A 13,857-nucleotide genomic window follows, 5' to 3' on the forward strand; every position below is an offset into this window, starting at 1 on the left:
GGGTTACAGCACCCTTAACGGTCAAGCCAGCCGGCCCTTTACTTATGACACAGGTGCACGCTTGGCACTACTTTGTTGATGCACGTGCGGCTACTGCGCACACAATTCACAAACACAGAAAATAATTTTTTTTTTGGTTTGGACTGGAGTGTACTTTGGGGGTTACAGCACCCTTTAACGGTCAAGCCAGCCGGCCCTTTACTTATGACACAGGCGCACGCTTGGCACTACTTTGTTGATGCACGTGCGGCTACTGCGCACACAATTCACAAACACAGAAAATAATTTTTTTTTTGGTTTGGACTGGAGTGTACTTTCGGGGGTTACAGCACCCTTAACGGTCAAGCCAGCCGGCCCTTTACTTATGACACAGGCGCACGCTTGGCACTACTTTGTTGATGCACGTGCGGCTACTGCGCACACAATTCACAAACACAGAAAATAATTTTTTTTTTGGTTTGGACTGGAGTGTACTTTTGGGGGTTACAGCACCCTTAACGGTCAAGCCAGCCGGCCCTTTACTTATGACACAGGCGCACGCTTGGCACTACTTTGTTGATGCACGTGCGGCTACTGCGCACACAATTCACAAACACAGAAAATAATTTTTTTTTTGGTTTGGACTGGAGTGTACTTTCGGGGGTTACAGCACCCTTAACGGTCAAGCCAGCCGGCCCTTTACTTATGACACAGGTGCACGCTTGGCACTACTTTGTTGATGCACGTGCGGCTACTGCGCACACAATTCACAAACACAGAAAATAATTTTTTTTTTGGTTTGGACTGGAGTGTACTTTCGGGGGTTACAGCACCCTTAACGGTCAAGCCAGCCGGCCCTTTACTTATGACACAGGCGCACGCTTGGCACTACTTTGTTGATGCACGTGCGGCTACTGCGCACACAATTCACAAACACAGAAAATAATTTTTTTTTGGTTTGGACTGGAGTGTACTTTCGGGGGTTACAGCACCCTTTAACGGTCAAGCCAGCCGGCCCTTTACTTATGACACAGGCGCACGCTTGGCACTACTTTGTTGATGCACGTGCGGCTACTGCGCACACAATTCACAAACACAGAAAATATATTATTTTTTTAGCACTTGGAGGGAGCACCCCTGATGGACAGAGCACCCCCTGGACAACACTACAGCACTCCTTTAGGACTGGGACACTGCACAGGACTTTGGAGTGGACACAGCCCCTATGGAGAACTGACTGCACAACACAGTCCAGCCAGCCCCTATGGACTTTGAAGTAGTGGACACAGCCCCTATTAACAACAGCAGCACAGCACAACACAGCCAGCCCCTATGGACTTTGAAGTAGTGGACAACAGCAGCACTACACTACACTACACTACACTACACTACACAGCCCTAACTCCCACCCTCCCTCTTCACTGTCCACAGCCGAGTGAGAAAATGGCGCCGACGCGGGTACCTTATATAGGATCCAAAACCCGCGAGACTCGGAAGGCGGGATGATGACGTTTTGCCTCGATTTCAGAATCCGAGTCAGGCGGGAAAAGTCGAGCCTGACTCGGATCGGACTCGGATCGGGGGGGCTCGGGGGGGTTCGGATTTCAGAAATCCGAACCCGCTCACCCCTAGTACAAACACATGCTAGCCTATACATATATTAAAAAGAATACAAAATAAAAATAAGAATGCAGTTGTATAAAAACAAATGGCTAATGCAAGTTGTCATATGGCAATTATAATTGCTGAAACAAATCCAAACACTGTGTGTAAATACTCAGGCTGAATTAGCATAGCAGGAAGCTACATAGATACAAATGTATCAAAAAGCGCATAAAAAAGTAATCTGATTCAAAAGCTTGAAAAGTTCAAAGAAAGTTCAAATAGCCAGTGTATGTGGATTTTTTTTTATCTCACTCGTGATTTGTAATGATTCTTGAGTGCACATAAGATAAACACTGGTCAATTTAAAATCACTGCAATATAAACCTCCTGAGCTGGGACTTGATTATACTCGAAGCCCCAAAAGTGAATGTAGCCGAGATTTGATTCGACATGGAACCCCAAAGTTCGGGTGTATTCAGTTTTCAGGAAAATTGAACTGTACATCTCTACTTTAAACACACATTAACCACACATTTGTAAAACATGGATATACAGTAATAGCAACACTGATTACCACTCAGCAAATTAGCAAAGACCTCAAACCTGTTCAGTATTTTACTCAAAGGTGCAAAGTTCTGTCTTCGGAGTATTCTGTTGTTGGATGATACTGACCTATACAATGCATGTACTTCAAATCCTCAATCGGTAACAGCAATAGGATTAGCGTTTTCTGTTGTTCTTTCCTGATACCAGAAAGCAATAGATCTGACTTTCCAATGATAGGGAATAATAAACACAGTTCCACTTGCAATATATCCCAATTATTTTGGGTGCTGCACAGTAGCAATAACTCAGTCTCAAAACTGCTCTTCTCAGTATTCACACACAATGGCTGCCACTCTTTACACTGACAAACTCAGGACTGTTTCTCTAGTAGCTCAAGCAAGAAGAATATCTTGCTGTTTACCCAAATTCAGTCTCTTGCACAAGTCAGGATTACTATCTCTCAGCAATTCTCAGTATCTGTCGATAATTCTCAGTATCTCTCATACACTCTTGCCATAACTCTGTAACAGTTCTCAGTAGCTCTTAAACAGTTCTCAACAGCTCCTAAACAATTCTCACTAGCGCTACAGCTCAGTAGGGACATCTCTCTTAGTAAATAGACCCCCCAGACTCACCCAAGGACCATGGACTTTGGATACATCTCTTATAGTAACTATGTTACTGCCTGTTTCTTATACTTGCACTACTGGATATTGTAAATTAATGTTTAACAATCTCCACACCCACAGGGACACAGGAGGAAAAACTGGAAAGTGAGGAAATTTGTGCTTAGAGAAGACCCTGCGTATCTCCACTACTACGACCCAGCTTCAGTAAGAGAACGTTAAACACTGGTTTATAATTATTATACTCGTATCTTAAATTTTAGCGAATCTCAAAGTTCCAAAGAATACTATAAAAATTCATCTTACACTACTAAGTTCAATGTAATATAAAATATAATAAGGTAAAACCCACCAAGCAGTCCTGGTTGTTCAGAAATAATCACTGACATGGCGTTATGTGATTCTGTGTCCTTATATGGTAGCATATATTGTTATCTATAAGGTATATACATGTTGGTGGAACTACCACTGCTGATGGTTGTGGTGCAGCTACAGTATGATGCCCAGGGGTGTGAGAAGGCCATAGCCAATACTCACCTGTCCTGTGTTCCAAGGTGTATTAAGAGCTTATGGGCCTGATTCAGAGTTGAACGCTATTAGCATTGCTGCATTGTCTTTGGACACAGCAGCGATGTTAAATATGCTAATGCTGCAGGAGGCGTATGAGGATAAAAAACACCCCCCCCTGACAGCATCGCAGATCTGAGTGCTGAGTCAGAAGATGCTGCATCAAATCACCATCACAACCATTGGTCATGGCATCAGCCATCTGAGTAAGCCTAAAGGCAGGTACACACTAGACGATGTCTAGTGTGTACCGACCTCGTTAATGACGGGACTCGGCGGGTGCTGGCATTGGCAAGTGCGTACACACTTGCCAATGCTGGAAGCGATGGCTGGAGCGCGCATCATCAGCGACATAGCGCGTACACTCTGCCCAATGTGGACGATATGTCACCCGATCCGACATATCATCTAGTGTGTACCCGGCATAAGGTTTCTCAGAATGGCCATCGCAGTTCTGTAGACAGGGCCAGTAAATCTGCAATGGAAGATGCAGACACTGGGCTTGACACTCCTAGAAGATGGGGACAACACGCCCCTTTTTTCGGTAAAGCTAGCCAATGATAGGAAACCCATTCCCCTCCCCCAAACCACAGTAATTCAAAGGGGTATATTTACTAAAGTACGGGTTTTTAGAAGTGGAGATGTTGCCCATAGCAACCAATCAGATTCTACTTAACATTTATCTAGCACCTTCTAGAAGATAATAGCTAGAATCTGATTGGTTGCTATGGGCAACATCTCTACTTCTAAACACCCACACTTTAGTAAATATATCCCAAGGAATGGAGGATCCTTATGATTCAAAATGGCAATGATCCCTGAAAACAAGTGAAAGTTATCGGTAGAAAATGAAACTACATTTTATTAGTGATATATTAAAAAATATAGAGAACATGCTCCTGAAATGTTTTGTCTTGCCAGGCCATTCTCATGTGTTCAATACATCATATAACGTTATATATACCGGCTTGATTAACATAAATAAGAAAATTAGAAATATGTTTGACATTTTCACGCATGTTACCTCATGATGACCCAATGCATCCAACTTGTGCACCCATGTAATTTTATTCTGTAGTAATCGCTTATTAAAATCATCTCCTCCGTTGGACCAATTAACCCATTCCACTGCAGTACAACTAGTATATATTTTAAAACAGGTAGAGATAAGTAAATATATATCACACTTTCAGATGTTCAGAACCTGTGAACAATCTTTTAATGAGAAAAAGGAGGGGGGTTTAACCCCCTATTGTTCCTCAGCACACTGAATAGTACCTGCAACAATATATGAAAACTATATGGTGCACTGCGCCCCGGATGTGAACCCCTTAGCGTTAGGGACTGCTAGTAACAGAGAAGCCGTGACATGGCCTAGCAGCTTCCCATGTATTTGCAAATGCATGCAACTAATATCTCTGATTTCTATGACCATATAGTTTTCATATAGTGTTGCAGGTACTATTCAGTGTGCTGAGGAACAATAGGGGGTTAAACCCCCCTCCTTTTTCTACTTAGTATGACCCCTCCCTTTGATGCACCTGATTAGTGCTGCTAGATTGATTGAGCAGCTGCCATTTCTTGTTTGTTTAACAATCTTTTAATGAGCAGATGAAATATTTATTTTGTGTTCATTTAATTATTGTCTTTTCAAATTTTTTTTTATACACAGTATGGCACCATAAGGTTGTCCACAGTGCCATACAGGGATTAACATTGCTACTGTACATCAGTACATAGGATAACAATACATGGGGGAGGGCAAGGGTGAAGTAAATTAGCATTCATTGATCCTGTACCCAACTAGAGGACGGACACAAAGGATCAGAGTCACTGTTGGGAGATGGGAGACAGGTGCACTGGGAACAGTGATTGTGCTAGGAGGAGAGAAGAAAGGAATAGAGCCCTGTCTGTGAGGGCTTACAGTCTAGAGGGAGGGGTATAACCAGGAGAGTGACCTGGGAAAGAGAGTAGGTAAGAGTTCAGAGGAGTAGAGTATTGAGTGATGCGGAGGCCTGATGAGTCTTAATGGCCCAAAGGTGTGGATGTATGAAGTATCCCATATATTTTGTAATAGATTCCCATCCCTCTCGCATGCATTCCGGCGTTTATCAACACCAGTATGCATCAATGCTTACCTCCCGGGACAGCTCTTCCGATATATAGTAGGAGATGTATCAAAGCTTAGAGAGAGATAAAGAGGTGAGAGATAAAGTAACAACCAATCAGCTCCTAACTGTCATTTTTCAAACACAGCCTATAAAATGACAGTTAGGAGGTGATTGGTTGGTCCCGGCGAAGTACTGACTTCCAGGGTTATAACCTGGGAGTGCTATTGCACATGCAGTGGATTTGCAGAGTGCCCCAGTGAAAGTGTTGACAGAAATATGCAGATGTAGGGGGGTTAGTGGCGATATTGTGTTTTATTTGTGAGTGTGAAGAGTATGAATTATACTCTTAGGTGGTCAGGGAGCCAGTGAAGTAGATGGCAGAGGCTGACACAGAGAGGCGGGAGAGGTAAAGAAGATGGACAGAAGCGTTAAACATAGATTGAAGTGGCGAGAGACTTGTGTGATGTACACTACAATAGGCAAGATAGGAGAATGTTGCAGTATTCCAGGTGGAAAATGACAAGTGCATGGATGAGAGTTTTTGTTGTAAACATGACAAGAAAGGGTCTGATTCCAGAGATATTGCAAAGGTGGAAGAGGCATGACTAGAAGACCACCTGGATGTGGGGAGCAGTGACGTGCGGTGAGGTCAATGGCTGGGGAGGCACACATGTATAAAAACACAGTTTTTATATTAAAACTCTGGAGCATAGCAGGGAGTATGATAGGGGAGGGAGTATGACAGGGGAGGCTCTGCATCCCTTGCCTACCCTGATCACACGTCCCTGGTGGGGAGTGAAGGAAAGGGCTGAGTCAAGGATTAGTGTGGGGTGGATAGATGAAAAACCAGATTGAAGTGCATTCAGAAAAGAGACTGGGGCCGGGATGTACTAAAGGAAAAATCCAATAAAAACCCCGAAAACTGGGTTTTTACCGCATTTTCATATGTACTAAACTGAAACTGCCCTCACTAAAGTCAGCAATGACCTCCTTGCTGCTAAATCCAAGGGCCACTACTCTCTGCTCATTCTCCTTGACCTTTCTGCTGCTTTCGACACTGTGGACCACCCTCTCCTTCTGCAAATCCTTCACTCCCTTGCATGTTCAGGCGATGGACAATGTCGGAAACGACCAGCGGGAGTGCGCATCACTGGTCATTTCCGACATAAAGGTGCATGATTTGTGCATGATTACTGAGCGATTGCACAATTACGATGTCGTAATCGTGCAGTCGCTCAGTAATATCGCCCAGTGTGTACGCACCTTAAGACTGAGCTAATCATCTTCCTTCCCCCCTACATAACCACTCTTCCCACAGTTTCCTTATCAATTGATGGCACCACTATCTCCTCTAGCCCCAAAGTGCGCTGTCTTGGAGTTATCCTGGACTCCTCCCTCTCCCTCAAACCACATATCCAGAATCTCTCACAGGCCTGTCGTTTTCATCTTAAAAATATTTCCAAGATTAGACCCTTTCTCACCCAGGATGCCACTAAAACCCTCATTCACTCTTTGGCCATCTCCAGATTGGACTACTGTAACCTCCTCCTATCTGGCCTCCCCAAATCCCTTCTCTCCCCTCTCCAGTCTGTCCTCAATGCTGCTGCTCGGCTCATCTTCCTCTCAAAACACTCTACATCTGCCTCCCCTCTCCTACAAGCCCTCCACTGGCTCCCCTTCCCTTTTAGAACCCAATCTAAGGTTCTCACACTCACTTACAAAGCCCTCAGCCATTCCTCTCCCATTTACATCTCTGATCTCATCTCCCTTTTACTCTCCTGTCCGCCCTCTTCGTTCAACAAATACAAATTGATTACTCATACCAATTGATTACTTCCTCCCACTCCCGCCTCCAAGATTTTGCCAGCGCTGCTCCCCACCTTTGGAACTCTCTCCAGCTTCCTATCGGACTCTCCGCCTCTCTTCAATTCATCAAACGGGCTCTCAAGACCCACTATTTCATCAAAGCCTTTCAACTCTCATCTTAACTTGCTGCTACATACTCCTCTCTCCCTGCCTACCCCATGTGTTTCAACCCTGTCTGTCTGTCCCTCCCTCTTAGAATGTAAGCTCCTATGAGCAGGCTCCTCTACCCTCTTGTGCTTCTCCTTACTCTACCTTCATCTACTTCTTACTCTCTATCAGGGCACCTAACACTTGGTTGCTTTGCATTGTTGCTTATCTGGGTGTTAAGGTCGCGAACGTAGCAATGTATATTATCCATGTCCTGTAATGTATTGTATTGTACTGTAAGTCACTGTAAATCAATCTATTTATGTACTTTGTAAGGCGCTGCGGAACACTTGTGGCGCCATATAAATAAACGATGATACTAAACCCCGGCCGCACTTTTATCGGTGCAGAGGGTAACGCCAGAAAAACCTGGCGTTACCCTATAGAAGCCTATGGGCTTCTTACCGCACCCCACACTCGATGCTTCGCCGCCGCCTCACCACCCTGCCATCGTCCAGCGCTGGCCCCCACTCACCTGCTGTCCATGGTCGCCGGCCCGCGCTCCTCCTGGGTCCTCCACCTCCTCCTCCTAATCTTCTTCCGGGTGCAGGGAGGAGGAGGAGGAGCCCGGGGCTTCCTACACATGTGCCAGCAGGAAGCTCCCAGGGCTAGGAGGGGACGGGGTCCCACGGAGACCCTGTCACCTGGCATCAGCTACTTTGCAAAGGGCAGCTCTTATCACAAGAGCTGTCCTTTGCGATACTAATCGCATATGTTAGAACATATTTTTATTAATAATATTGCAAATCACTGTCAAATTAGTGGAATAAATAGTAACATAGTTTGAGAGTGCAAAACCTGATCACAGAGCCACAGCAGTTTCACTCCACAAGTGTAAACAATACCATCACTCACAGAGAGACTACTCAAAGAAAAGCAGCACATCACTGTGCTGCCCTCAATAGTAATGCCCCTAGTAGTAATGGCCACAACAGTACAGAAATACAAATATATGACAATAAAAAAAATCAAAAAAGGCAAAATTAATATATACTGCAAAGGACCTGACATCAATTCTCACCAAAGATGGCTGGTACAGTGATGATCTCTTCAAAGAACTTGACCAGAACCATTTTGAAAGAAGCTATACCACACTTGGGTGTGTGGTCATGCTCTGATATACGCACGCCTTGGGTGGTTGAAAGCACTCAGTCATCAGCACAATGCACACCAAGGCGTGCATATTTCAGAGCGCGACCGCACACCCAATGGTGGTATATGTATTACACGATGTGTGTCCGTAGTTCCTTAGAATGTCATAAGATTACTAGCGCAACAAATTAACTTACCTATAATATCAGAGTTATACACTATAAAGAGAAAAGTGATTGGACAACCCTGGACAAGCAAAATGGTGTGCTCCTGCAGCAGACACTTGTTCGTGAAGGTATAAAACGAGAAGTATAGAGATGTTCTAGATAACTTTGAGCTCCCTACATTGTGGCAGTTCTACAGAAACAATGAATGTTTTTAATAAGGACAACAATGCCACCTGTCATGCTTCCAGGGCAATGCTGGAATGCTGGAATTATATACAAAAAAAATGTGGTAACTTGGATGGACTGGCCAGCTCAGAGTCCAGCTCTTAACCCCACTGAGAACCTCTGGGACGAATTGGAGTGACGGGTGCATTCTAGACCAACCTTCTTCAGTGTCACAGTTGGTCACTGTACTTAATGCGGAATGGCAAAACATACCAACTGCTGACATCTCTCCCATAGTTCTGAGGGGCGGCCAGGCGGACGGCCGCAGGAGCGGGGCTTAAAGGTAAGTGTAAGGTTTTTTTAGTGTAAGCTGCACTATTACAGGGGGCATTACTATTGAGGGCATTACTACAGGGGGTACTGCTACTGGGGGTACTACTACTGGGGGCATTACTATTCGGGGCACTACTACAGGGAGCATTACTATTGGGGGCATTACTATTGGGGGCACTACTACTGAGGGCACTCCTACTGAGGGAATTGCATAGGGGGTACTGCATAAGGGCTCGCTACCACTACTGGGGGAATTGCATAGGGGGCACTGCATAAGAGGCAGCACTACTAGGGGCATTGCATAAGGGCCACCACTACAGTGGGCATTGTATAAGGGACACTACTACTGTCGGCATTATATGTATTAGGGGCACTACTTCTGTGGGCATTGTGTATAAGGGGCACTACTGTGGGCATTGTGTAAAAGGGGCACTACAGTGTGTTATAACATGAATAAGGGACACTGCTATGTGGTGTATTGTGAATCAGGGACACTATGTGCGGTGTAATGTGGATAAGATAGTGCTGCTGTGTGACATAATTTGAATTGAGAATACTATTGTGTACCATGCCCCTTTCTTTTGAGATCATATCCCCTTTTTCAGCGCGTTGGCTGTCCCTTTATTGAAAAAGTGCAGAGGGGGGGCCACTTTAAACACTTGTCTGCAGTACTCACAAAGTGCTGACGGCAATAAAATCTCATTGATCTATTTGCGGTCAGTGTACAATCTATCTGCATAGTGTACATGAAATAACTAGGGAATGTTTAAGGTATGGGTACTTTTACATATATACTGTATATAATATATATTATTATTTTTTTGCAAACGTTTTTATTTAAGCTCTTCACAAGTTGCAATATAATATATGAAATATTTTGTAAGGACGTATATTGAAAAATGATGGAGTCTACACATCTTTCAGGGATTTTAAAGTATAAACAATAACAGAATTGACACAAGGAAAAGGAAACATATAAATCAAAAGGACAAAAAAATCGAGAACCGGACTTTTTACATATATATTTAAAAATGTTAACAATTGCACAATGTCAGTAAATAACCCCCATTGTGCAGGGTTGCCCTGAGCAAAAGATTCTAATTTCATATGAGAAAAGATTTTTCACTCTTTTACCTCCAGATCGATCAGCTTGGGCTTAGTCCCATCTAAAAACAATGCACACGTCTGCCCCGCTATTTGACTGCATATAATTGGATGCATTGCCTACTACCCCAAAGTGTACTCCAGAAACTGTAACACATGGCACTGTGTACAATGTGTACTATAGGAAATCCCTAGTAATAGTGTTTTCTTTGGCAGGGGGATGATGACCCTTTGGGAGCGATCCATTTGCGAGGGTGTGTGGTGACTGCTGTAGAAGATTTAGCTGATGGTAAGTTGCTTATAACGTCATATATGATAGATAGGGGTCTCAGATAACTAATAGATCCCTGCTCAGACCAAGCATACATGAGACACCCTAGGCAAGTGCTTGGGGCATGTGAGTCCATTGAGGAAACATAGAGCAGGCTGTAGGACTGGAAAATGCTTTGTTATGTTTCCAGTCCAACCACTGAATCACTGGTGTAAGATTTTAACAGTGGTTGTTGTGTTTGTTATCCTATGACACAGAGGAAAGACAATGTCAGGGTCTCAGGAACTGTACTGTTTCCAGAACCTAATAAAAGCTTGATTCAGGTTTGAACATTTAAATTTGGGTCTACCTTTCTAAGAATGGAAAGGGGGTGCTTACATATTGCCAACAATTTTATGGAACATGAAATGCAAATTTACTAGTATGTCACCATCATTATAACATGAACTCCAAAATAGATGTGACCATAGGCGTTCGCCTCCACACCCCTGATGCAACCCCCAGCATCTCCTGTCTGCATCTCAACCAGCTTCCAGGGTAGAGGCAGCCTTGTTTTGAAACCAAGATGGCCGATGTGAAACTGCTGTATCCAAATAGAGCAGTCTCGCACTGGCCATCATGGATTCAAAACGAGGCTGCCTCTTCCCCGGGAGGTGGGTGGGGTTGTTGCACACCCCTTGCTTTAGTCTGCGCTCTCCAATGGGTTGGACCCTTCCAATAAAACACTTGAACATTGGTATAGATTATGGGCTTGATTCAGTGCTGCATGCAAGTGGGCAGCAGCATGCTCAAAATTAAGTGCAAATCTTCACTTGTATTCTGCCCTGCCCCATACATCGACTTGTGAAGGTTGCTGTAATTACTATCTGTGTCCATTTGTACCAGCCCTGGACCTGGTGCAAGGAATCTGCTTTATGTCAGACAGAGCTCTGTACACTCACCTCTTCCTACATGTCCACAACACTCCCATAGAACACTTCACCTACATAAAAAACACCCAGTTGCCAGTGGCGTATCTATAATGGGTACAGGGTGCGTGGTGCACATGGGCCCATGGGACACCCTGCACCCATGAGAAAATCAGTGCGGCCACTGATCCTGGCAGCACCATCTTTCCATAATTGATTTGGAAAGATGGCGCCATCACAGGAGACAGCAAATACTGTGGCACTAGCTGTCGACACAGGTATGGGGGGGGGGGGGGGAGGGCCCACTGCATAATGTGGGGGTCAGCTGCACACGGACCTCCTCATCTGTGTAAACACCCTTGCCAGTTGCTATCCACTTACACCCATTAAGCCAAATAACTCATAGTTGATCAGCTACGGACAGCGGCGTATCTATAATGAGTGCAGGGTGTGCAGTGCACATGGGTCCCCGGGACCAGGGGGGTTCCCGCACTGCACACACTGCACCCAAATGATCTAAAACGCACCTTTCCGAGGACCCGCATCGGGTCTCCCAGCGCTGCTCAAAACATTTGTTTATTGCATGCGCTGTGAGGACATCGGCGGGAAAATGGCGGCCACGCAATTTCCTCAGCAATCTGCACATGCGCAGTAGACTCTGAGCACACTCTTAGTGCCCAGAATCTACTGATTCTGCAGTGGCCGGTCAGCCGCGTCAGATGCCTGCTGGCTGCCGGAGTGAGAGGAGGGGGCCAGTGACGGGGGATGCACACAGGCCCCCTCCTCTCTAAAGACGCCCCTGGCTATGGAGCATGCACATTTTGAAAAATTCCAAGGTTCGTCCGCATAACGGTTGTGTGTGCAACTCTGAGACAGGGCCCAAAATGTTCTCTGATATGTGTTGTTACTGAACTGTCATTTATCTGCTGATTTGACAAATATTCCTCCTTATTTATGTTTACCCATTGCAAACATCTTTTTTTTCCAGCCAAAAAGCAGGACATCGATGGAAACCTTTTTGAAATCATCACGGCATCTGAAGTACATTACATTCTGCAAGCAGCGTCGGCAGAGGAGCGGAAAGAGTGGATCAAAGCTGTTCAAACAGTCTCCAAAATTGGAAAATAAGACCAAATGTTCCTATAGAGAACACTTTAGGGGGTCATTTTTCTTTATACTGAAAGTCACAGGCCAAGGGGGTGGAGGCTTTAGCGAAGCAGGGAGGATAGAAGTGATAATAGTAAATTATCAATTCCAACTGAAATGTACAAACTGTCTCATTATTGTGTATCAGAAGAAATGGTTAAGTCATGAAAATAAGTCTTCTGTAAAAGGTTATTGGTTAATATAATGTTATTGTTATTTCTTACATACTGTATTGTAAGCACTGTAAACCCGTATTTAGCACTATGCACCACTATACCTATGCATGGAACAAACTAAACCACACTTTATTAAATGTAAGAATAAATCTCTATGTTTTGATGCTTTCTTAACCAAATGTTTAGGGGGAATTCAATTAGCCACAGAACTTACTGTGGGGTTTTAGCTCCCAGGTTAAGTGCCCAGAGCTAGTCATTTACTGCCAGCCAGGGTACCGTCAGGGGGATAGTCGGGACGGGTGTAGTAGGTAATACCGCCGGCAGCGGAAGCCCGGCAGGGGTGAAGATCCCGATCGCTAATAAGGTAAGTATAACTAACCCTGTTTTCCTCCCTAACCCTCCTATAGGGGTGCCTAACCTAAGTCTCTGCAGCCTAAGTTTCCCATCCCCGCAGCCTAAACCTAAGTCTCCCGGGGGCTGCCTAACCCTATCCTCCCCTTGGGGGTGCCTAACCCTAACCCCCCCTTCTCCTAGCCTAAACCTAACCCTCCCGGGGGGGTGCCTAACCCTAAGTCCCCCCGGGAGCCCTAAAGCCTAACCCCTGGGACTGTCCGAGCCCGGTGCCTGGCTGTCCGAGCCCGGTGCGGTGCTTGGTTTGGTATGCCGGGTGTCAGTCTCCCGGCGTAGGTCTGACAGGCGTCAGGATTTCGACGCCTGTCATTAGTACCTTGCCGGGATTTGACAGTCGGGAAGCCGGCGGTCAGCATTTAGACCGTCGGCTTCCTGACTACATCCCGCCGGGACTGGAGTCCCGGGCTGGGACAGAGGTGGGTCCGCCCACAATCCCGCTGCCCACTGGTGGCGGCGGCTCCTACTGCTGCCACTGTGCAATACAGTTTTTTATTTAGAGACCCATCATACATGACCTCATGTTGCACCGCTGAAAGAAGAGCAACAAGAAGAAGGTAAGTGTGGGGCTGGCTGTGGCTGGAGAGAAGAGTCGGACAAAGAAGGGCTGGGCTGGAGACACAGAAGGGGGGCTGGCTGA

At 45.3% G+C, this 13,857-nt stretch overlaps 1 protein-coding gene across 1 annotated transcript in view; it reads left to right on the plus strand.

The window, feature by feature from the left end:
• Nucleotides 1-12,928, plus strand: part of PLEK (pleckstrin) — a 77,147-nt gene extending 64,219 nt beyond the window's left edge. The window contains exons 7-9 of the mRNA XM_088477259.1: nt 2,880-2,963; nt 10,525-10,597; nt 12,476-12,928. Of these exons, the coding sequence (XP_088333385.1) occupies nt 2,880-2,963; nt 10,525-10,597; nt 12,476-12,615 (297 nt within the window). The 3' untranslated portion in view covers nt 12,616-12,928. The remainder of the gene's footprint in view (nt 1-2,879; nt 2,964-10,524; nt 10,598-12,475) is intronic.
• The last annotated feature ends 929 nt before the right edge of the window (nt 12,929-13,857 follow it).

This window comes from Taudactylus pleione, unplaced genomic scaffold (assembly GCF_031769625.1).
Source record: "Taudactylus pleione unplaced genomic scaffold, aTauple2 ptg000201l, whole genome shotgun sequence".
In the NCBI taxonomy this organism is placed as follows: domain Eukaryota; kingdom Metazoa; phylum Chordata; class Amphibia; order Anura; family Myobatrachidae; genus Taudactylus; species Taudactylus pleione.